Source organism: Macaca nemestrina, chromosome 11 (assembly GCF_043159975.1).
Source record: "Macaca nemestrina isolate mMacNem1 chromosome 11, mMacNem.hap1, whole genome shotgun sequence".
NCBI classification, from domain to species: domain Eukaryota; kingdom Metazoa; phylum Chordata; class Mammalia; order Primates; family Cercopithecidae; genus Macaca; species Macaca nemestrina.
The window spans coordinates 55,160,140-55,182,793 of NC_092135.1; the positions used below are offsets into that span (position 1 = coordinate 55,160,140).

Genomic DNA, 22,654 nt, shown 5'->3' on the forward strand with positions numbered 1-22,654 from the left:
AATTATATATTCCCAACAACTATCAGAGCTCTCTCACTAAAAATACATGCTCACGCTCTACTTTGAAAATATTCTAAGATAATTATTTCCATTTTCATAGTAACTAGTACAGTTATGACTAGCGTTGTCTCAGGTTTCTAAGGAAAGAAAATTATTCTGAGATACTGTTAATAAGAGAAAATGTGGTAATAGAGAGGGGCATTTTCTTAAAATTGTGCTAAAGCTGTCATTTTTATTTTTAATGACTTTAACTGTGCTAGACAAGATTTTATTTTCAGCCACAAAAATAAAACTATCCAACATAACTCTTTAGTCTGCTGCCCACCAATCTTCTAGCCCCTCCCAGTGTCAACCTCACAATGGGTTTAATTCAGTTTGAAAGCATAAAGGCAACATTTAGCAAACAGAATTCTCCTGACTGACAATTGCTCATCTCCCTCTGTGAGAAGATTCAGTGAATGGTAACACCTAGGAAGGAGGGCTATAGAATTTTCTCTCTGTAGATGCCAAGGAAAGCCACTTAAAATCTTGTTTGGTGATAACAGAAAAGGCGCAGAATTTTGGAAGGCTTATTGCCAGAGTCTGTAAAACCATGTTTAAAAGTAAGAAAGGTTTTAATACCAGACTTTCCATCACTCCAATGTACAGGAAGGAAGACGCCAAAAGAAACACAGGAATCATTTCAAATAGTCCCCTCAAATAGTCTCATTTGATGACCACCTTTCCAAGCACTGCTACATTTATAGCCAAATTATGCCACATTCCCCCAGGGGACTGACTGCTTAGTGCTGATCACACAATGCTGTATTAGTGAAGTTTTAAAAGAGAAACGCCCAAGAATGAATTTAAAGCTTTTTCATTTGAGGTTATCAGACTGAATTTTATCTAGAGTTATTTCCACATTATTCTACAGTGAAAAAGAGAGTCAATTTCCACCTCCCCCCAGGTGATAACTCAAAAAAGGCATAGAAGTATGCACCCTGGGACAATAGAATTAGCTTTTCCTTTAGTGGGCATGAGACTTTCTCAGTTCCAGTTAGTTTATAAATGCATCATAGACTCGAACTCGTCAATTCTTTGCTTGGTATTTCCCTTTCTGATTTTCCGATAGGATATTGTATTGTATCTGGAATAAGCATTTCTGGAGATATCGCTCTTCTTCCCTAAGATTGGCTGCTCATCAGGTGTCACGGCTTGGGAACTGGCACTGCTCAGTGGGGAGTCCTCACTTGCATCACCTTCCTCTTTAAATTGAGAAACCTCTTCATGTTTTTTCTTAAATTCTATCACTCGAACTTCATCTTCGTCATCATTGCAATTATCATCATCATCATCATCATTAATTTCTTCATCCCAAACCTTCTGCTCCTCTTCATGTTTAGAATGTAACATGTCAGCTTGGCTAGGTTTTCGAAATCCCAGCCATTCAATTTCAGCTGCCTGGTGACCTTTGTTCTTCCTGTCCTCATCTTCTTCCTCTTCAAGAGGTTGCTCAGCAATCCTCTCCTGTCTTCTTATTTCCTTGTTACTGCCACTCAAAGGAATCTTCTCCCACTGATGCCCTGTAGCAAAATCAATTGGTAGATGAGATGTGTAGAGATTCCAAAATACCCAGCCATTAGTCTGTTATTCTCCAAATAATTTTTCTTGCTAATCACTTCCCAACACGTGTTTTATGGGATATGATTCTGTGGGTTACCAATATGTTTTGCACAACAGGCTACACAGTCGAAGTAATTTTGAAAACACTGCATTAAATACAGTTAAATAAGCATCTTCAGAATTTTTACAAGCCTTTGAAATGTTAATGAGTATTTTAAATCTGTAAGAAAGTCAACAACCTAACTTCATTTGTCTGTGGAACTCTGTTGTGGACTAGTATATTTAGTGAGACTTGTATTCCCTGAGACACACTTAAACAAAAAAATCTTGTCTAGCCAGTCACAACTGGATATGTGCACATATAAAATGAAATGTTTGGACTTATCTCTCTCTCACACATATACACACACACGCACAAACACACACATACACACACTCACACCTCAAGGAAAATTAGAAAAATATTTCAGAAAGAAAAAAATCCTTGTTTCCAATACTGAAAATGATGACTGTCCATGACTGGTCACTTTTCAAACAGCTAGATCATACCATCATATACCCTCAACAATATTGATTGAACTTGGTAAGAATTAATTGTAAGGAAGCTGAGGTTGTTCTCTGAGCCTTCATCCCTGCAAGGCTTCTGTGGGAAGTTTCAGTCTGTGGTGTACACAACTCAGAAATCTGTCTGGGTTACACCCCTTGTCAGGCCAGAGTTCACCATTTTCTTTTGACACCATGAAAGTCTATAAGCAAGGTGAGAGGCAACGTTCCTCTTTGTCTTTTTCCTCCACAATATTCTACTGTCTCTGAAAGATGTTCACAAGTCCATTTTCATCCAAGGTGTTTAGTTCTCTTTTTATTTTTTGTTGTTTTCTCACTCTAGGGAATACATAGTAAACTTACAGAGATAGAAGTAAAAACGGGTGATCACCCTAATTTGTTACACACAGCTGCTCTCAGGTTGCTAGTGTCCTGTCAATGTTCCTAACTTTATCCATAAATACACATTAGAATGTTTGCTATAATCTTATGCTTTGTTTTGTTTTATTTTGTTTTCCACAAGAAGCAAAGTAAGTGATATTTTGTTTATATTCATGATTCAGGCATGAGATTGTCACATATAAAATTACTCCTTGAATTTATAGTTTTTCCTAAATATTTTTAGCATCTTTATATGTTTTAATCCAGTAACATTCTTTTTGAAGATTTTATAGCTGTTTGCCACTGTGAAGATAAAAGACACCAAAATCTGTGCCTCTATTATAGAGGAAAAACATACTCCGTCAAACAGCAAAGGATTCATTGAGGGAAAACTTAACCGGCAAGACCATCTAGCTGAAAACTACAGACTGCTTTCATTCTCCATTTGATGAAAATGAAAGATCTAGACAACTGTTATCTGCAATGGACTCCTGATCAAACATTTGAAAGATGCTCTAGATGATAGAAGGTTGAGATTCTGCCTCTGAGAGCTTGTTACATTGGAAGAAGAAAAATTAGGGCAAATAGGTTATTTAGTTCACATTATGAAGTCTTAAGTCTTACAAATTATCTCTGGTAATGTAACAGCTTGACACTGGCTATTGCTTGCTACATATTTCCTTAAGTGGTGATACACTGCTAATCAGACATAGTCTGAGAGGTGTTCAGGCAAAGGGAGCAGATGTAGGAAATAGCCAATCACATTCCTGTCCTCCTTGACATCTACTATTTTATGTGATGTTCTAATATTTCAACCAATAGTCTCTTCAATATTTTGCCTGTTAAAGTCCTAACAAAGCTAAATTGGTTAGGTTTAGCAAGCTGACTTCAATTTGACATAAGATGTGTATGGCTACAAGAGAGGAAAGAAATGATTAATTAATAGATTTTATCCTACACTTTATTTGGAAACTGTTTAAATGTAGGTGTCTTCTTAGAAGAAACATCTAAAGGATTTTGTGTCTCTTAGTCTATTAAGTTTATTTAAAATTTAACATAATCACTTCAATGTTTCTTTTATTCTTCCATTATCTTAAAGAACACAATTAAAATTAACTTTATCAACCTGTCTTTCTTTGGCATGAAATAGTTAACAATTTTGTACTTACATTAGAGGCCTATAAAGTAAATCATTTCATGAGATTACTTTAAACTGTATGTTGGCCGGGCACAGTGACTCATGCCTATAACCCCAGCACTTTGGGAGGCCAAGGCAGGTGGATCAACTGAGGTCAGGAGTTCAAGACCAGCCTGGCCAACATGGTGAAGCTCCATCTCTACTAAAAATACCAAAAAAAAAAAAAAAAAAAAAAAATAGCTGGGCGTGGTAGGGGCACCTGTAATCCCAGTTACTCAGGAGGCTGAGGCAGGAGAATTCCTTGAACCCAGGAGGCAGACAGAGGTTGCAGTGAGCCGGGATTGCACTATTGCACTCCAGCCTGGGCAACAAGAGTGAAACTCTGCCTCGGTAAATAAATAAATAAATAAATAAATAAATAAATAAATAAATAAACCTGTATGTTAATTGTAGACTTTTAGGAAAGACCCATTTTTGAAACATTTACATCTCACAAGGTGCACACACAGATTTGGACACACCAAATCAAAAAGTAGGGTTGACTCAGTGGACTAACTTAAGAGATAGACATCACGTTGGCATGCCAATCAGCTATGCCAATCCATGCAGCCTCAGCCTTGAACAGTGTGGAATGCTTTATAAGGTGGAACCCACAGATAAGTTTATACTCTCTTATCTGCCTACAGCAGCTTTGAAAATTTGAAGTCATTGCCTGGATTGCTTTGCCAATGCCACATTCATGCAACATTTCATGGAAAAACTGTCATCCATATTCAGTCAAACAATTTCTGTGTACAAAACTGTAGTTCTTGTTACCTTCTCTGAATGTCATTTCATCAGCACTTGTTTCTTGGAGAGAAAGATCTGTGATAGCCTTATGAACAATAAAGAATTTCTGTTCTGAGTTTTCTAGAAAAAAATAAAATTAGTATTTTAACATTTAAAATATTTACTGTTCAACGGTTAATAAGTTACCAATTTAACCTCTAGTTAGATGTCTTTAATTTTAAATCTGATCACTAAAAATTACTATTTGACTCTTCAGATTCATTCTTTATCAATTCAATTAATTTACTTAATGATCACTTCATTGATTGGTAATCTCTCCTTTAATATTTATGTAAGATATATATATCTATAAGATATAGAACCATAAATTCAGACTTCAGGTATATTTAGGAGGAAATTTAAAAATTTTGAATTCTCTTTGTTCAAATAATAGTGGGGCTACCCATTATCATAATAAATAACAGTAGTGAACATTTAGCCAATACTTACCCTACACTTGTAGGTATTATTATTAGTATTCTGTCTTCTTCTAGTGAAAAAACTCAGGCTTCAGGAGACAGAAAGTTGTCTGGGGTCACAGAGCTATCAAATAGACAAGCCTGGATTTCACCAGAGGAAGAGGTTTAGTCCTTATGCTATGCATAGTAGAATAAAGGGCTACATTTTTGGGGTGTCCAGCTCATTCTTATAATAGTTTATCAAAAAAAAAAAAAATCCAGGGCAAATTTATAAGTCAAAACAAGAAAATTAAGGAGAAGGGAAACACTTTACCTTTTAGAATTTTCTCCTCCATGGATGAGTTGAGCAACATGTTCCCTTGTAATTTTCTTCTTTCCTCCTGATTTCCTTTGCTGGGTACACCTTCAAGACTGGGTTCTACCCTGTAGTGTGGCAGGGGGCTGTCCACATCAGTCAATTCCTCACTAGTTTTAGTGATTGTTTGTTGACCGTTTTCAGGTGGTTTATCCCCATTACATTCAGCTTGGGTAAATGTAGCTGGAACATCTGTCATGATGTGCAGATGAATCTGATTTGGAGAGAGAGTTTTAGGGAAACTGAGTGAGTAGATCCTTGATAAGATACCTGCTCTTGCCTTCAAGTCCTATAGTTCCAACCCCTACTCTAAGAGCACAAATTATTCACTTTTGTACATAATAACACGGTTCTTTTCCTAAAAGTATCCAGACAGAGCTTAGAGCAAAAGCAAGAGGATTTGTGAGATCTGCCAGGAGCCATGAGCAAGAATCCAGCCAATCACCACCTTCTTTGTTGCTTGCCAGTCCCCTGGCAGAGTTAAAGGCACCCTTTTGATTTACATAAACAAACAATCTGAAGCAATCAGGCTTTTGTGTTGGCATGTAGAGAGGGACTTTCAGCTTGTCAGTCCCCCTCTGGGAACAGAGATTTTTGTCCCTTTTCATAATGGCCCATTGTAATTTTCCCTGTAACAGGAGCCACAATTGTCCCACAGCTTTAATCCAGAGAGAATGACCACCTTGAGGCATATTAGTTCTGTATAACCAGCTTAACATTTCCAAACAGATTTTGTTCAAGTAAAACCTCAGCTATTTTGTAAAGGACAATGGCATCGTTTTTTATTTAATAAAAAATAAAAACAGCTTATCAAAAAAGCTATAAACAGGACAACTTTACTGTAAATGGTTCTGGCTGCAGATTTCACGGTGTGCTTTCAGCGGGCTGCAGAGGGGACCTAAGAAAAAAACAAATTCTACCAACTTGCTAATACCAAAAGTTTTATAATTTCAGAGTCATTTACTTAGTCTACAGCTTTTTGTCCTCTAGTTTATGTCCACTGAAGCCCAACCAATCCTTTAAAACCCTAATAAAATTATCGCCACGAAGTTTTCTCCTCCCCCAATCAGAATTAGAATCCTCTCTATTCCATACTGATATTGCATGATGCTAGTAAAATGTAGAGGGCCAATGCAATCTGCCCTTGGGAGAAAAAGGCGATTATGTTAAATGACTGCTACTGACCACTCCTTCCTTTTTAAGTCTTTTTCTTTTTTGGATTTCTCATAGTACAAAATGGTTCCAGAGCCTTTGCCCACACAGCTCCTTCTGTGTGAAATGCCCTTCTCTTCCTCAAGCCCAAGCCCCTGGGCTAACTAGCTCCCCTAAGTTCTGTTTTTAAGCTTAAATGTCATCTCTTTACACTATCTCTAACCCACAGGGTTAGGACAGGACTCTGTTACACATTGTCTTTGCCCTTCAGAGTATTCTTCATGGTTGTAACTAAATAAGCAACTGCACAATTATCTCTGTAATGTCTGTTTCACCAACTACAATCTAAGCTTCATCTGGCCGGGGGCCATTTTAACTTGCTTACATGTGTCCCCAGCTCTAGGCATCTGACTTGAAATAATAGCACGCAATAAAAATAATTTTATATATATATATATACACACACACACAAATAATTATATATATACACATATATAACAAGAATTATATATAAAATAAATTTTATCCCCAAGAGAATACATTTCAGATCATTTTTAAAGAGAAGAAGAATAGGTGTTGGAGAGTAGTAATAAGTGTATCACCCTTAAAATTGTGTCTAGGACTGAGTCCATTGGGGTCTATGTCAGGGACAACCCCTCACTCTTGGATAATCCCCTCTCCCCTGTCCTTGGAAGACATCTCTAGCAGATCCTAGATCTCCCTCCCTCGTCATCACCAGCCCTTCTCTAGTCAGCACACTAATTCTATGTTTGTTTGATTGTTTAACTGTTTTAACAAACACTCATATCACACTTATTATGTGCAAGTTACTGTCCTAATTGACTCATAAACAGTAATACATTTAACCTTCATAACAGTCTTCCGAGGTAGGTGCTGTTGTTATCTCCATTGTATAGACTAGAAAAATGAAGTGCAGAGAGATTAAGGAGCTCAGCTAGTAAGGTCATAGAGCCAGCAAGCCTACTGATGAGAGCTTGCAGCACAGATGAAGCTAAGCACCATCCCTGGCCTGTGTGCAGATGTTTCCTTGGACCAGAGATCCCACAGGAGTTCAGGATTAGCACCTTGGCAGTAGAGACAGCTGTGGCCAGGAGAGAGCAGCAGAGAGCCTAAGGCAGTCTCAAGACCTGCCCCAGAGACACACTGCAGCTGCTGAGGACCCTGTTGTGGGAGTGTCCTCCCAAGAAATTCAAGTAGCAAGCTTACTGCTGAGAAAATCTTGAGTGGAATCATATGGGAGAATGCAGAAACTAAGACCAAGCCTAGGAACAAACAGGGACATACTAGATTGTGAGATCCTTAGGGCAGGAAGTGGCACTAATTCAACCAAATGCCCTGCAATACACACAGAAGTATAGAAATGCATTAGCTCCAAAGGACATGCCTCCAACCACTCCCAACTCCCTTGGGGCTGCCAAGTACCTCAATCCAGGGACATAGCAAAGTTGAGAGAGTTCAGATTCATTCACAGGAGAGAGTCTCTCCTACTCCTAGATTTCTGTTACCCCATGGCAACACGTACCTCATACCTATAGCCTAGCTTTTATGGAAATTTGTGTCTTTATTTTTGGATTGCCTTCTTTCTAAAACAATGCTCTGACATTTTTTATGGCCTTAAAATTATTTCAGATTTGGAAAGATAGAGAAATGATCCAGAGTTCTGTCAGCCTTGGCTAACCATGTGTTTACCTTTATTTAAAAACACGCTTTTATGCTGCCCTAGGGAATAATGGAGTTCAGGTAAATGGTTTGTAATGTGTATTATTTTTTCCTGCAAGTAGATGGCAACATGAGACACATTTAGCAACAAGATGAGTCTATCTACTAGATAAAACATAGGCTATTTTGTTCATAACGAGGTAAGTTGTCCCCCATTATTTGTAACAACCTATGACTTAGAAAGTATGTGAGAATTTGCCCTATGATCCTTACTTTAAATACAATTGCAGAATATTCACTGTATGCAACATGACTGTTTTATGTAGTTTACTGGATCATGTGGCTTTTTCCTTAGTTATTATCCTTTTTTTATTTTTTTGAGATGGAGTTTTGCTCTTGTCACCCAGGCTGGAGTACAGTGGCATGATTTTGGCTCACTGCAACCACCGCCTCCTGGGTTCAAGAGATTCTCCTGCCTCAGCCTCCTGAGTAGCTGGGATTACAGGCGTGCACCACGGCACCTATCTAATTTTTGTATTTTTAGTAGAGACGAGGTTTCTCCATGTTGGTCAGGCTGGTCTCAAACTCCTGGTCTCAGGTGTACCGCCTGCCTTGGCCTCCCAAAATTCTGGGATTACAGGTGTGAGCCACCACATCTGGCCCCTAGTTATTATTCTTAATGCTAAAGGACATCGTACAAATGTAGCCATTATTAAATCTAAAGTCAAAAAAAGATAACGAAAAGATCTTCATATAAGAATGTAAAGAATCAAAATAAAATTATGTAAATATTCACATTCCATTTGTCCAATGCCAAATGCTTAATGTTAAGGCTATCTTAGGTCCAGAATCAGGATTTGGGGAAAAGTCATAAAATCTTGATCTTTAATCTTAATCATATGTGAAAAGCCACAAGCTAATGTTATGGCTAAGATATGGTCACAGAGTACTGAATAAAAACAAGAAATACATTTAAAAGGAAAACATTGATCCTGGCAGCTTGAAGTCAATCTTATACAAACATTGACTTGCACAGTTGGGACAGGGGTATTGTTTCAATTAGGGTTGAAACAGAAAGGTAGAACCACTAAGAGATGGAGCAATCCATCTGTCAATCGATCAATTGATTGATCAGTCAGAAGGGATTTGCCTTTACACAATAGTGGGTGCCAGTGAAGCTGCCTCTATATGTCTGCTGTTGCATCTGATGCTGAGGCCTGAAGTCTGCAGGGCAGGAAGTTGGGAAGGGAAGATGGATAGAAACATAAAGGCGGGGAGCAAGAATAAACTGCATTCCCAGGTGTAAGCTGGACACACAGGGGCAAACTGAAACCTGTGTCGGCTCTCAGTGCCTCTGACCTTAGCAAATGGAATGCCCTCCCAAAGAAGCTGGGCCCAGGAATCATAGAAGCTGGAGGAAGATCCAGGGAGGTGGAACAGTTGCAGGCCCAGCTGCTGCCCATGCACCAGGTGAGACAGCAGACGGGCAGCAGTGTGTGCCAGCTACAAAATAGCTGCTTCACTTCTGCCCCACCAAGTTCACAGAACAATGTTTACTTTGGCTCATGTGTCTTTTTCAGGAAACATTCAGGGAAGAAAATTCAAGGAAACATAGTTTAGCCTAGTCAGACTGATATGCAACAGTCACAATCCTACCAAAAACCCACAGAATCTTCTATAAGGAATAGAGCAAAGCCCCAGGGAATGTGCAACCATAAACAAGCCTGAGGAGACAGGATCATCCCAACTGGTTCACTTCATGGATTAAAATTCCAGATTGAAGGGACATCCCAGCTAAAGTGAACTGCTACGGAAATACAGACTATCATAACACAATAAAATCAATCAACAGCCATATATTTTATTTCACAAAACAATAATTGCCTGCCACCTGGTATAAACCAGATTAAATTGATTATCCTGTGCCATGTTCATGCTTTGCTTTTACTTTTTTTTATTATTATTATACTTTAAGTTCTAGGGTACATGTGCATAATGTGCAGGTTTGTTACATATGTATACTTGTGCCATGTTGGTGTGCTGCACCCATCATCAACTCGTCATTTACATCAGTTATAACTCCCAATGCAATCCCTCCCCCCTCCCCCCTCCCCATGATAGGCCCCGCTTTGCTTTTACTTTTATGCCAAGAGTGGAATAATGGCTGCCATTCTGATGATACAGATTCCCGAAGTAAATAATGGTTTCTCCCAGGAAACCAATAGTGAAGTCTATGGGTAGCTCATGAGTATTAAGGATTTAATGTAACAGAATTTCAAAATTTAACTGCATCTTATAAGAAGCATGCTTTTCAGTGTTGGAGGCAGGGGAGGGGAGAATTATCTATTCTCCCTCTAAAGAGAAAATATTTCTTATACCTTAGGAAAGGTATATCTCTGTGGTTCTAGCATCTGCAGCCTGGCCTTCCAGTGATCCAGTGAATACCATTTTAAAGAAGAGCACTGAAATAAATAGGCTGAGTATTTGGTGAGGATAAGAGGAGAGTGTGGCCCTGAACATAGGACCCTGTGGCCAATATGAGTAGAAGTGGAGACTGAGAGGGAGAGTACTAACTGACAGTTAACAGTCCCCTTCGAATAGTGGACAAACAAGCATTCTCATCAGTGACCCTCATAGGGTAAAGAGGAGAGGGTCTTAGCCTGCTCCTATATGACCTTGGGCAAGTATACAAATCAGGCAGGTTTGGGTTAGAGATTACAGAAACTTAATTCAAAGAATCATAGACTCTGAACTCAATAGCTAATTTGACGGGTAAGTTCAGAATTGGTTTTGTACTTTTTTGGATCCAAAGATTTAAACAAGACCGGGCGCCATGGCTCATGCCCGTAATCCCAACACTTTGGGAGGCCAAGCTGTGTGGATCACCTGAGGTCAGGAGTTCAAGACCAGCCTGGGCAACATGATGAAACCCCACCTCTACTAAAAATACAAAATTCAGCTGGGCGTGGTGTTATGTGCCCGTAGTCCCAACTACTCAGGAGACTGAGAGGGGAGAATGGCTTGAACCTGGAAGGTGGAGGTTGCAGTGAGCTGAGATTGTGCCACTGCACTCCAGCCTGGGCGACACAGTGAGACTCCATCTCAAAACAAAACAAAAACAAAGATTTAAACAGTGTACCAGGTAACCGGTCTTTTTTGATCACAAAGAAAGTGCATATTAGGAGATACCTGGGTGAATCTGAGGGTCCCTAATGGCTCTAGCTGACTGTTATAGGCTAAATGATGACCACCCTCAAAGATGTCCACATCCTCGTCCCCAGAACCTGTGAATTGTTACCTTACCTGGTAAAAGAGACTTTGCAAATGGGATTAATTAAATTAAGGATGGGAGATTATCCTGGATTATAGGATGGGATCCAATGTAATAATCACAAGAGTTCTAACAAGAGGGAGGCAGGAAGGTCAAAGACAGTAGTAGAAAATGTGACACGGAAGCAAGACGTTGTAGTAATTCAAGAAGTGGTCATGTGCTAACAAACATGAGCAGCCTCTGGAACAGGTGTGTCCAATCTTGTGGCTTCCCTGGGACACATTGGAAGAAGAAGGATTGTCTTGGGCACACATAAAATACACTAATGCTAGCTGATGAGATAGAGAAAAAAAAATCATGAAAAATTTTATGTTTTAAGGAAATTTATGAATCTGTGTTGGGTCACATTCAAAGCCGTCCTGGGCTGCATGCAGCCTGCAGGCCATGAGTTGGACAAGCTTTGCTCTAGAAGCTGAAAAAGGCAAGGAAATGTACTCCCCTGAAACCTCTGTGTGAAGTGCAGCCCTGCCAACACCTCGATCTTAGACTTCTCACCTCCAGAACTGAATGGGGTGGTACTGCTTTTAAGTCACTAAATTTGTGGTAATTTTTTACAGTAGTAATAGGAAACTAATTACTAGTTTCCTGCTTCTCTGCATTCATTTTCTTTTCTTTTTTTTTTTTTTTTTTTTTTTTTTTTGAGACAGAGTCTCACTCTGTCGCCCAGGCTAGAGTGCAGTGGCGCGATCTCGGCTCACTGCAACCTTTGCCTCCCAGGTTCAAGCAGTTCTCCTGCCTCAGCCTGCTGAGTAGCTGAAATTACAGGTGCACACCACCACGGCCAGCTAATTTTTGTATTTTTAGTAGAGACAGGGTTTCACCATGTTGGTCAGGCTGGTCTCAAACTCCTGTCCTCGTGATCTGCCTGTCCCGGCCTCCCAAAGTGCTGGAATAACAGGCGTAAGCCACCTTGTCCGGCCTCTGCCTTCATTTTCACGGACTAGCAAAGGCCAGAAAATTTAGCTTTTCCAACTTTTTACAGGATATGTATTTTTGAATCTCAGCTATCTTGGATTGCTTTCTGTTCACTGAAAACACCTCTCTTTGCAAGGTTGTGTTTTTTCTCTCAGCTTTCTGACAGTCCAGGTTTGACTGAAACTTACTTATAACAGTTTATAAAAGGTATAAGAAAATCACAAACCCTCCAGCATCCTGATATTTTTCCAACAAGTCTCTAAAATTTACCCTTCAGTAGGAAGTGGTTTGAATCAAGATTCGCGAAGACCGTTTATAGTAATTACGATCAGCTTTCAGAAGCAGGGGTGGGTGAATTTGTACCGCTTCCCATTGTGCCTCTAATGAGCCAGCCCCATCCTTGGATCTGTAATCTGCATCCCATCCTTGGTGTCCCTTTTTTATATATATACACAATGTTTCATTGGTTGACAGTGAAAGAGATTTAATCCAAAACAGATTAAACAGAAATGGGACTTAATCTGGCTTCTGGGAAGTTCTCTCTCTCTCTCTCTTTCTCTGTCTGTCTTTCTCTCTCACCACTCTCATTGTTCTACTTTCTTTTATATTGGATTTTTCTCAAGTAGGTTCTCCCTAGGTCATGGCAAATATTCCTCTGGCATCCCTAAGCTTACATTAGCAAGATAACTAGTGATTCAAAAGAAAGGAGCCTTTCTTTCTCATTAATTTCAGCCCAAGTCCCTGGGATGGCCCTCACTGAGCTAGTCTGGGATATGAGTTAATCCCCGAGCCAGATGCTGTGACTACAAAGGATAGAATATTCCAATTGTCCAGGTCTAGGACAGTGTCCACCCCTGAACAGAAAAACGGGCATAGAAAATGAGAGACTGTAGGGCAAACAAACAAAATAAACAAACTGAAAAGAAGCAGATGCCCACCACATTAACAAACTCAGATCCCTCATCTGTTAAAGGTGGATAATATGATATACTCCCTAGGACCGCTGTAAAAATGAAATGAATTAGTCCAGGGAAAGCATTTAGCACAATGTGGCATAGTAGGTGTTCTTTCAATATGTGTTTTTATTGTGTTACTGTTGCTACTACTGTTAATTACTATTATTATTACTCCTAGTCATGTAACTTTGGAAAGTCACTTTACCCACCTGACTCATTTCTTCTTCTTTTCAAAGGGCTGATGACACACACCTTGCAGCAAAACAATGAAAGTTAATAGGCACAAGGTACCTAGCACAGGACTGGCAGATGGTAGAGACCTGTGGATACATGATATTATTTTTATTGCTATTTGAGAAGGAAAGTCTCCTGAAGGAATAAGATACACATGTCTCATCTACATATTCATGGATCTTTTTACAAGCCAAATTCTAAAATTTGAATTCTGAGATGGTCTAGGGTTAGATTACTAAAGAGCTCTTTTTACTCAGTAAGAAGCAGGGTAGTTGCAGAGATGCGCCTGCTCCTAACACTGGCCCATTGATGTGGAGTTCACATCTAATATGATTTCAGTCCTGTTCCTTGCTATAGTCCTGGGGAAAGCTTCAGTCACTGGCACCCTTTAGAATGGCTTGTGGTCGGGGGTCACTGAAAACAATGGTGAGTGGCATCTATTCCCTCTAATAATACACACCAGGCAAGTAACACGGCTTCACCTTCTCATCTCTGATTGAGGTTCGTGTGTGAGCACCGGCCTGTGACCACCACAAACATCCTAATGCATGGACTTGGTAGAAACTGACCCTATGGGAGTATAAAATAGTGAGGTGACTCCGTAGACCTTGACCTATAGATCCGTCTCTCACAAGAATCCATGCAGGTAGAGAATGAATTGTATTTTAAACTGTTGCAGAGCAATTGTACACGCAAGAAAGGCTAAATTCCCATAAAATAAAATCATCTCACTCTCTTGGTCATAATATTAAGAGTATATCATCCTAAATGGATAAAGGAGTGTCCCCAGTGGACTGGGCTCTCTATAGCTTTTAGCTAGGCAATTATAATTCTGTTTTACTTACAATGGGATATTTCTTGATGCATTTTAAATAGAAAGAATGGTTTCTCTATTCATGGAGACTCCATAAGTGTTAAATAGATAGAAATGGAATTTGTGTGGGTATTTATAAAACCACAGAAAGAGAATTTTGAATTATAGATGCATACACGCTCTCTGGTCGTTTGAAAGCATTTTCAGTCCGCCTGGGGAAGCAGAACTGTAGGAAAGTGATATCACTGTCAGCGTCATTCCTCCCAAACTATTTTGAATGTCACTAGGAGTTAAGGCAACATGTTGTTTTTCAGAGGAGAAAGGCAAGAAAATAATTAAACACATTTTTCCTTAAGGGAAAAAAAGAGAAAGCAAGTCTGCTGTGAGCCTGCTTTGTAAGAAAGTGATAGTAATGTGACTATGAACAAATACAATTTCTCCTAGGATATCTTTGAAAATTCAGCTGAGTAAACTTTGTCTTAGGGTAAGTAGGAAAAATTCGTACACTCTCCGTGAGTGAAATAAATGCAGATATATCAGGATCTCTTGTCAAGCTTTTGTGTTGAATCCAAGAAAGGAACATTGGACAGCTGTGCAGATTCTACTGACATTTTGGATGGGAGAACAATGATTTTTAAACCTATATACTCCGTAATTAGCTTACTCACCCCCAAGAACTTGAAGCTAGACAAGAAATGCTCTTCAGGAGTCATGCCACTCAGAGAAACGTGGGAAGAGCAGCACACTCAGTGGGATCTACCCAATAACTGAAATGGAAGCTCTCAGAATTGGTCATCTGCACCATTGTAATAGTCATCTAACTGGTCTCCCACTTCCGATCTCTAATCCCCTTCTCCCCACCTCCGTCCATCATTCCCACTACCACCAGATTCATATATTCTGACAGCAAGCTTCTAAACACGGGCAGAAAAAATAATTAAGATATTATTATAAATCTGATAGCACATTATCTGGTTCATAGTGTTTGATTAAAAAAATAATTTTTAAAAGATTCTCTACTTGCCCAAATTTCCCCCCCCACACACACACACACAAACACACACACACACACACACACACAGACACATTTAAAAACTCAGCTTTTTCCTTTCCACCATTGCTTGTCATATTAAGTACAAACTCCTTACAACAGGATCTAACTACCATTTAGGTTTATCACCCAAATTGCCCAGTCCCTTTATTCTACTCTTGCCACAGTGAACTCTTTTGTATCTCCAAACATGGTTTCCATTTCCATGTCTTGGCTTATTATTTCCTCATGTCTGGAATGTCTGCCTCGTCACAATCACCTAGGATCCTTCTCACCATCTCTACCAAAGCCAGGGCCACATTTCAAGGCCCAGCTCATACATTACAACCTCTACTATGTACTTCATGACACTTTTACCCAAAGGTTCTACTTGTACTTTTCTTTGAGCCCCCTTAGTAATTTATCTTTATGTTGTTTTAATGATACTCATCATTTGGTCTTCCATTATTATTTAAGCAATTGTCTTACTTTGTTACCAGAAAAGCTTATATTGCAATAGAAAAACCTCAGATTAAATCTCAGTTCTGCCACTGAAATGCCACCTGAACTTAGGCAATTTTTAAAATTTTCAGAGCCTCCGGGCATCTGGAAAATGCCTACCTTGTGGAATTTTTAAAAGGATTAAATTGCATGACAAAATACATGTAGATCATCTGGTACAGTGCCTGACACCTAGTGAGAGCTGAATAATAGTAACAGCACTACTTATTAATATGTTGTCAGGTCTTTGCAGACTTTGTGTGATTCATTCCTGCATTCCAGCGTAGACAAGCATAGCACCTGGTTCATGGTTTATGTTATATAAATATGCTTTGAGTTGGCAATAATTAGAGGTTTCCAGCATTATAGTGTGACAGTACATTTATCTGAACATATTCCTTGCCCTATTTTCCATTCTTCCTGTATAAATCTGTTTCTATCTGTTTAAAAAAATATATTAGGGATTCAGAGTCTAAGGATCGAGCTTCCTAAGTTGTAGAATTGGGGTGTGGATTTAGCAGACGCCCCCTACTGGCAGAGTTGATGTTAGAAAATGAAATAAACCACGACCCAACAGAAGATGGTTCTCCCAGCCTTTGCTCTTCACCCACCCTCCTGGCTGTTTGCGGACAGCCGGTGCTCAGGAAGATGTACATTGGCTAATGTATTATTCATGTGGAGGTGGATCTGTGTCATCTTTGACTAACTGGGAGGTGAATATTATGCGTCACATTCCCCAAAACAGAAAGCCTCAATAGAGGAGGAGCTTGGGTTCAGACAGGATGTAAAATGTTCAGAATGTTTAGGAATACCAATTCTGAACAGGTAAACCCAATTCCATTCCTGATGTGCCCCTCACCAGCAGATCTTGAGCAAATCATTTAACCCAGATACTGTGAAAGCCACAATTTCTGATCTGAAAAACTGAGTTCATAATAGAACCTGCCCTCAGAGGCCTCTTGTGAAGATTTAATAAGATTATATCCCAAGAGCCCAGTGGCTGGTGTATAATTTACCCTCCAGAAATTGACTTGTTGCTGTGATTAAGCTAATATCGGCCATGCTTGCTTTACTCCGTTGTCTTCAAACTCCAATTTGCCTCAGGATCTTCTGGGCACCTCATTTAAAATACACGTTTCCAGATTACCCTCCCAGATATTCTGATTTTGTTGCAGACCAAAATGTGCTTTTCTTTTTCTTTTTGAGACGGAGTCTCGTTCTGTCGCCCAGGCTGGAGTGCAGTGGTGCGATCTCGGCTCATTCCAAGCTCCGCCTCCCGGGTTCACGCCATCCATTCTCCTGCCTCAGCCTCCAGAGTAGCTGGGACTACAGGCACCTGCCACCACGCCCGGCTATTTTTTTTTGTATTTTTAGTAGAGATGGAGTTTCACCGTGTTAGCCAAGATGGTTTGCATCTCCTGACCTCATGCTCCGCCCACCTCGGCCTCCCAAAGTGCTGGGATTACAGGCCTGAGCCACCACGCCCGGCCCAAAATGTGCATTATAAACAAGCACTTAGGTGATTCTAGTACAAATCCTAATAAGCAATGCTACAGTTTGCAATTTTCAACCCAAACAAAGACAAATGAAAGCAACTCTCTTGGAAGACAAAACTTTTTTCATTCATATTACTTAAGAACTTAAAGCCTTGTGACAATAAACTTCTAGGAATAACTAATAATAATAATAACACACATCTAGCACTTATTATATTTCAAGCATTGGTCAAAGAGCTTTTCATACAATAACCTTTAATCTTTACAACAACTTTTTGAGGCAGGTACTCTTATTCTCATCATTTTATAAATGAGAAAATTGAGGCACAGGAAGTTTAAGCACCTTGCCTAAGTCATCTATATAGAAATGGACAAAGCCAGGATTTCAATCAAAGAAGTCCAGCTTCAGAGCTTATGCTCCTAAACACGAATCTGTACTTCATTAAAAATATAGCAGAATTCACTGCCTCACCAAATCACATAGACCTCTTCCATATAAGAGGCCAAGTTTTCTGCAGTGCTTTCCTATTTAGTGGTAGCCCCGGGAGAAAAGGTAACTAATATGGCAGTCACTGACTCTCTTTCTGATGCATTCTACCATTGTGTGTGTGTGTGTGTGTGTGTGTGTGTGTGGTGTTGTTTTAGTTAATCTGAATTAGGATGGTCTCTGCTTCTTTTTTTATATTATCACAACCTCTATAAAAGGCCAGTTTTGAGGGAAATTAATAACATACAGCAGAAAGCCTAAAGGTTACAGCTCATTTTTAGCATCTACAATAAGAAATATCATTTAATGGGTAGCATCTCCCAGGCTATGTTCTCATGAGATTTTATACCTAAGAATAAAATCCATGCCTAGGGCAGACTTTTGTAACAAATTTTAAGGAGTGACTTGCCACTTTTTCCATCCAAAATCCTGAGGGAAAAGAGGAAAAGAAGTAAGAGAATGGCAGGAATCAGAACTCACAGTCATTCCTAAGAAGAAATTCGTGGCAATTCAAAAGTGATTTGTTTTCTTTCCCATGTCTAAGCCCCCATGCTCCTTCTGCACAGACTTTCGGATAATAATAATATGCATGCAGATGGCGTGTTCCAGGTTTCACAGCCCTTTCACAACCAGCCATTCATTTGAGATGATTGAAGCAAATCATTTCAGGCTGAAGGCAATCGTGAGCTATTATTCAAAGGCAACACCTGGCAGCCCAGGATCACAGACGTCTTGTCATTGACATGACATGGGCTTAGAGAAGCTGAGGGTGAGCAAAGACCTGTGTCTTTGCATCACACACAGAGAGCTAGGACAGTGCCTGCTTACCAAGTTTGTACTTCATAAATGTTTGTTGAATGAATAAACAAAGTATCACACCCATCTGCTTCCTTTTATAGATGAAAGACCCAGACTTCACAGAGGTGGAAAATTTAATGAGGCAGCAGTGAAGGCATGAAGATTAGTCAAGGGAGTCAGGAAAATAAAAGAGAACTTCCTTCTGCCTGCTTCCCTCCTTTTTCTAGGTGTCTCTCATCCTTCTTTCTCTGTATGTCTCTGAGTCTTTCTTATGCTTCTTTGGTTCCTTCTTTACTAAAGTAACTAGTATTAATATGTAAGTAAAATGTGTTTATGTGTAGAATTAAGGCAAATGTCGGCATTTTAAAACTCTCCTTAAAAAATAAACTGACCTCGGGTTTGAGTTGCGTACTCCTCTGTGATAGTGAACTGTTTTTATTTGTCTCTCTTTGGATTAATAGCCCTGACAAATGAAGAAGCTCTCAACTCATGTTCTAATTTACCAGCAGTTTGTCTTGCTAGTTAATTTATGTAGTTCTTAGCTCTCTTTTTTATGGCTAAAGATGCAAATAAACTCAACATAATGCATATAGTTTACAGAAATGAGAGAATTACCACTAAGAACCTCCACCTTTTGGTCATAGAAACAAAGATGCTCAGGGACTAAGGGATCTTTGAGTTGAGTCTATAAAACTGACTATCTGATAATTGTATCTTCTCTACAACATCCATTCCAGGCATTTTGACTATTGCCTTTTTGAACATCTTAAAGTAATGGGAATTCAGCACTTGATGGGGGCAGCTATTCTTTGAACTACTGTGAGTTCTGAAAACTTTTACTTGTGTAGAGTTGAACTTTCATGCTCTAAAGCTTTCACACGTTGATTGTTCTTGATTGAACCCTTTGGAGACACACAGAATGAGTCTAGCCTGTCTTCCACCTGACAATCAGATATTTGAAGACAGATATTTGAAGACAGCTTTCATGCCCACCCCCTTCCCCCAAGTCTTCTCCTTTCTGGAATAAACATCTCTGCTTCCTTTAACAGATCCTCATATACCTTTATAGTGAGTGTCTTCACCCTGTTAAATATTCTTCTCTGAACATACTCTTATTTGCCTATATGCAAAGCTGATAGTGGACAGATACATACTGGGATAGATATAATGTGAATTAAAATATGGAAATGGTTTTACTAAAGTTGATAAAAAGCCATAGTTCTAATTCTCTCACCAAATGCCCATCACTTAGGACCCTCCTGACATCATTATGACCAATAACCAAGGGGTTGTTCCTGAACCAATGTCCTTTTTCATTGGTAAATGCCCAAATCATACCAGTTACTAAATAAGTCAGACTCATTCCTAAATATCCTTTTAAATATTTTGTCCAGAAATCAATTTAAAAAAAACTTAAAAAAAACCAACCAACATCTACTCAGAACTGCTTATTTGCCCAGCATTATGGCATGTTTTTAACCTTATCCTTATTTAATTTTCACAGCAAGACTGTGAAATAGGAATCATTATTTCTACTCTATAAATAAGCTAACTAAGGCCCTCAGAGTGTCTTGCCTAGTGTTTTCACAATTGTTAAATTGCAGAACAAGAATTCCAAAACAGATTTATGGTCAAATAAATTTGAAAAATAATACAGGTTCTTTATTCACTTGAAAAAGCATGGATGAAATTGAGCAATGAAAGTTTCTAAGAAGTTCTTCATTAAAGAAAGAGGTTTAACCCAGTGTATTTGAGATTGGGTCTTTTTCTTGTTTAATACCTATAAGTGTTACAGGACAGGGGTCCCGAGCCAGACCCTAAGAGAGGATTATTAAATTTCTCGCAAGAAAGAATTCAGGGCAAGTCCTCAGGGCAAAGTGAAAGCACATTTATTAAGGAAGTTAAGGAATAGGCCGGGCGCGGTGGCTCACGCCTGTAATCCCAGCACTTTGGGAGGCTGAGGCGGGCAGATCACAAGGTCAGGAGATTGAGACCATCCTGGCTAACACGGTGAAACCCCGTCTCTACTAAAAGTACAAAAAATTAGCCAGGTGTGTGGTGGGCGCCTGTAATCCCAGCTGCCCAGGAGGCTGAGGCAGGAGAATGGCATGAACCCAGGAGGCGGAGCTTGCAGTGAGCTGAGATCAGGCCACTGCACTCTAGCCTGGGCAACAGAGCGAGACTCTGTCTCAAAAAAGAAAAAAAAAAAAAAGAAAGTAAAGGAATGAAATAATGTCGCTCCATAGACAAAGCAGCCCTGAGGGCTGCAGGTTGTCTATTTTTATGGTTATTTCCTGATGATATGCTAAACAAGGGGTGGATTATTCATGCCTCCTCTTTTTAGACCATATAGGGTAACTTTCTGACGTTGCCGTGGCATTTGTAAACTGTCATGGCTCTGGTGGGAGTGTAGTAGTGAGGACAACCAGAGGTCATTCTCATAGTGATTTTGCTTTTGGTGGGTTTTGGCCGGCCCCTTTCCTGCAACCTGTTTATCAGCAAGGTCTTTATGACCTGTATTTTGTGCTGACCTCCTATCTCATCCTCTGACTTAGAAAGCCTTAACCATCTAAACGTCTGGGAATGCAGCCCAGTAAATTTCAGCCTCATTTTACCCAGCTCCTATTTAAGATACAGTTGCTCTGGTTCACACACCTCTGACACAAGCACTTTGGCAAACTGATGCTTTAATTATATTGGAAGCTAATCCCTACTGTTGACTCACGATAATAAAAATGATGACTCAGAGCCCCACATTGTTTCCATGAATGTCATCGTTAAGGATCCACTCCTCTTTCCTATCCATGAAAGATATGTTTTGAAACCAAAGCAGGAACTTAAAGTTATCCTTCATATGATACATTTGGTTAAATTCATGTCATTGTCCAGTTTAATAGTATCACAAACCTGCCACCTTATATTGTCACTATTCTTATTGGTTTAATTCATCTTCAACTGGCTGACCAAATTCTTTACATCTTTACCTAGACAATTCATAAATGTTAAACATAGAAGAATTGAGGACTTCCAGTTTCAGGTCTAATATGTAAATGTCATGCACATCCATGTGAAGAGAGTAACAAAAAACCTGTTGGTAGACTCTCTTCACACAGACAGACATGACATTTGGTGCCAAAACCCAGGAATAGTCAGGGAAGCAGATAATTTAGTTAAAATGCCTCGACCTAATAAGGGAGCTGGGTGGGTGGGGACAACTGAAGAGGAGTGCATAAAAGAATGTTGTCCAAGTTGGCACCAGAGTCAGCAAGTTTTAAGAGGGTTAGAAGCCTAGGCATCAGTATCCACAACAGTTATGGAGGCAAGGGAAACAGGCCCTTGAAAAAGAAGGTAATGTGGAGTGGGTAGCCTCCGTATTGATTAAGAAGGAGGTGGACTTACCATCCACTGTAAGAGTTACCCAAAGCATCTGTGATTGTCCAGGAGGCTTCTGAGGTGATCAGGCAGCATCAGTCTTCAGCTACTGACCTGAGAAGATCTGGGAAGGAGTCAGTCAGACAGCCTTGGGCCAGAGTTCCAGGGGCTCTGGGAGTGGCTGCCAGGTGAGTTAGACAGTCCAATTTCCAGTGGGTTCCCACACAGATGGGACACAGCTTAGGAGGAATCCCAGGCTGGGCATTCCTTGACCCAGTGGCCAGATTTCCAGCACTTGAAGCAACATCCTGGGGAAAGAGGTCCTAGAGGAATGCCTGGCCACTGCGGTTTAGGCATTTTGAAGTTCTTGTGTGCTGGAGATGTAGCTAGGGTTTCTCTCCCTCACAGTGGAGGCAAGTAATTCCAACTCAGAAATACATTGCCACTTGGCTGCCTTTTCTCTACTATTGTACACCTTGAAGACGAGGTTAATTAAGTCCTGTTGTAGGGCTTGAGGGCCAGAATCTAATTTTTGGAGCTTTTTCTAAAATCGGGAGCGGATTGGGTAATAAAATGCATATTGAGAATAAGACGGCCTTCTAGCCCCTCTGGGTCTAGGGTG

At 39.8% G+C, this 22,654-nt stretch overlaps 1 protein-coding gene and 1 long non-coding RNA gene across 2 annotated transcripts; both read right to left on the bottom strand.

The window, feature by feature from the left end:
• Window positions 1-595: 595 nt before the first annotated feature.
• LOC105493215 (ermin) lies at window positions 596-5,714 on the bottom strand. Its single transcript, XM_011760739.3, has 3 exons — window positions 5,225-5,714; window positions 4,481-4,573; window positions 596-1,562 (listed from the first exon to the last, which is right to left on the bottom strand). Exons 1-3 carry the CDS (start codon window positions 5,463-5,465, stop codon window positions 1,042-1,044), a joined length of 855 nt encoding a protein of 284 aa, XP_011759041.1. The 5' UTR covers window positions 5,466-5,714; the 3' UTR covers window positions 596-1,041.
• A 7,795-nt stretch (window positions 5,715-13,509) lies between these two features.
• LOC139356977 (uncharacterized) lies at window positions 13,510-15,700 on the bottom strand. Its single transcript, XR_011609566.1, has 3 exons — window positions 15,513-15,700; window positions 15,017-15,115; window positions 13,510-13,620 (listed from the first exon to the last, which is right to left on the bottom strand). It is a non-coding gene; the product is annotated as an uncharacterized lncRNA (long non-coding RNA).
• Between the last annotated feature and the right edge of the window lie 6,954 nt (window positions 15,701-22,654).

Excerpts from the sequence above, each read along its gene's own strand:
- LOC105493215 (XM_011760739.3), bottom strand. The coding sequence starts at position 5,465 with ATGACAGATGTTCCAGCTACATTTACCCAAGCTGAATGTAATGGGGAT. Across the intron at positions 4,574-5,224 it reads GGAGGAGAAAATTCTAAAAG|AAAACTCAGAACAGAAATTC; the intron begins GTAAAGTGTTTC and ends ATTTTTTTCTAG. Across the intron at positions 1,563-4,480 it reads TGAAATGACATTCAGAGAAG|GGCATCAGTGGGAGAAGATT; the intron begins GTAACAAGAACT and ends ATTTTGCTACAG.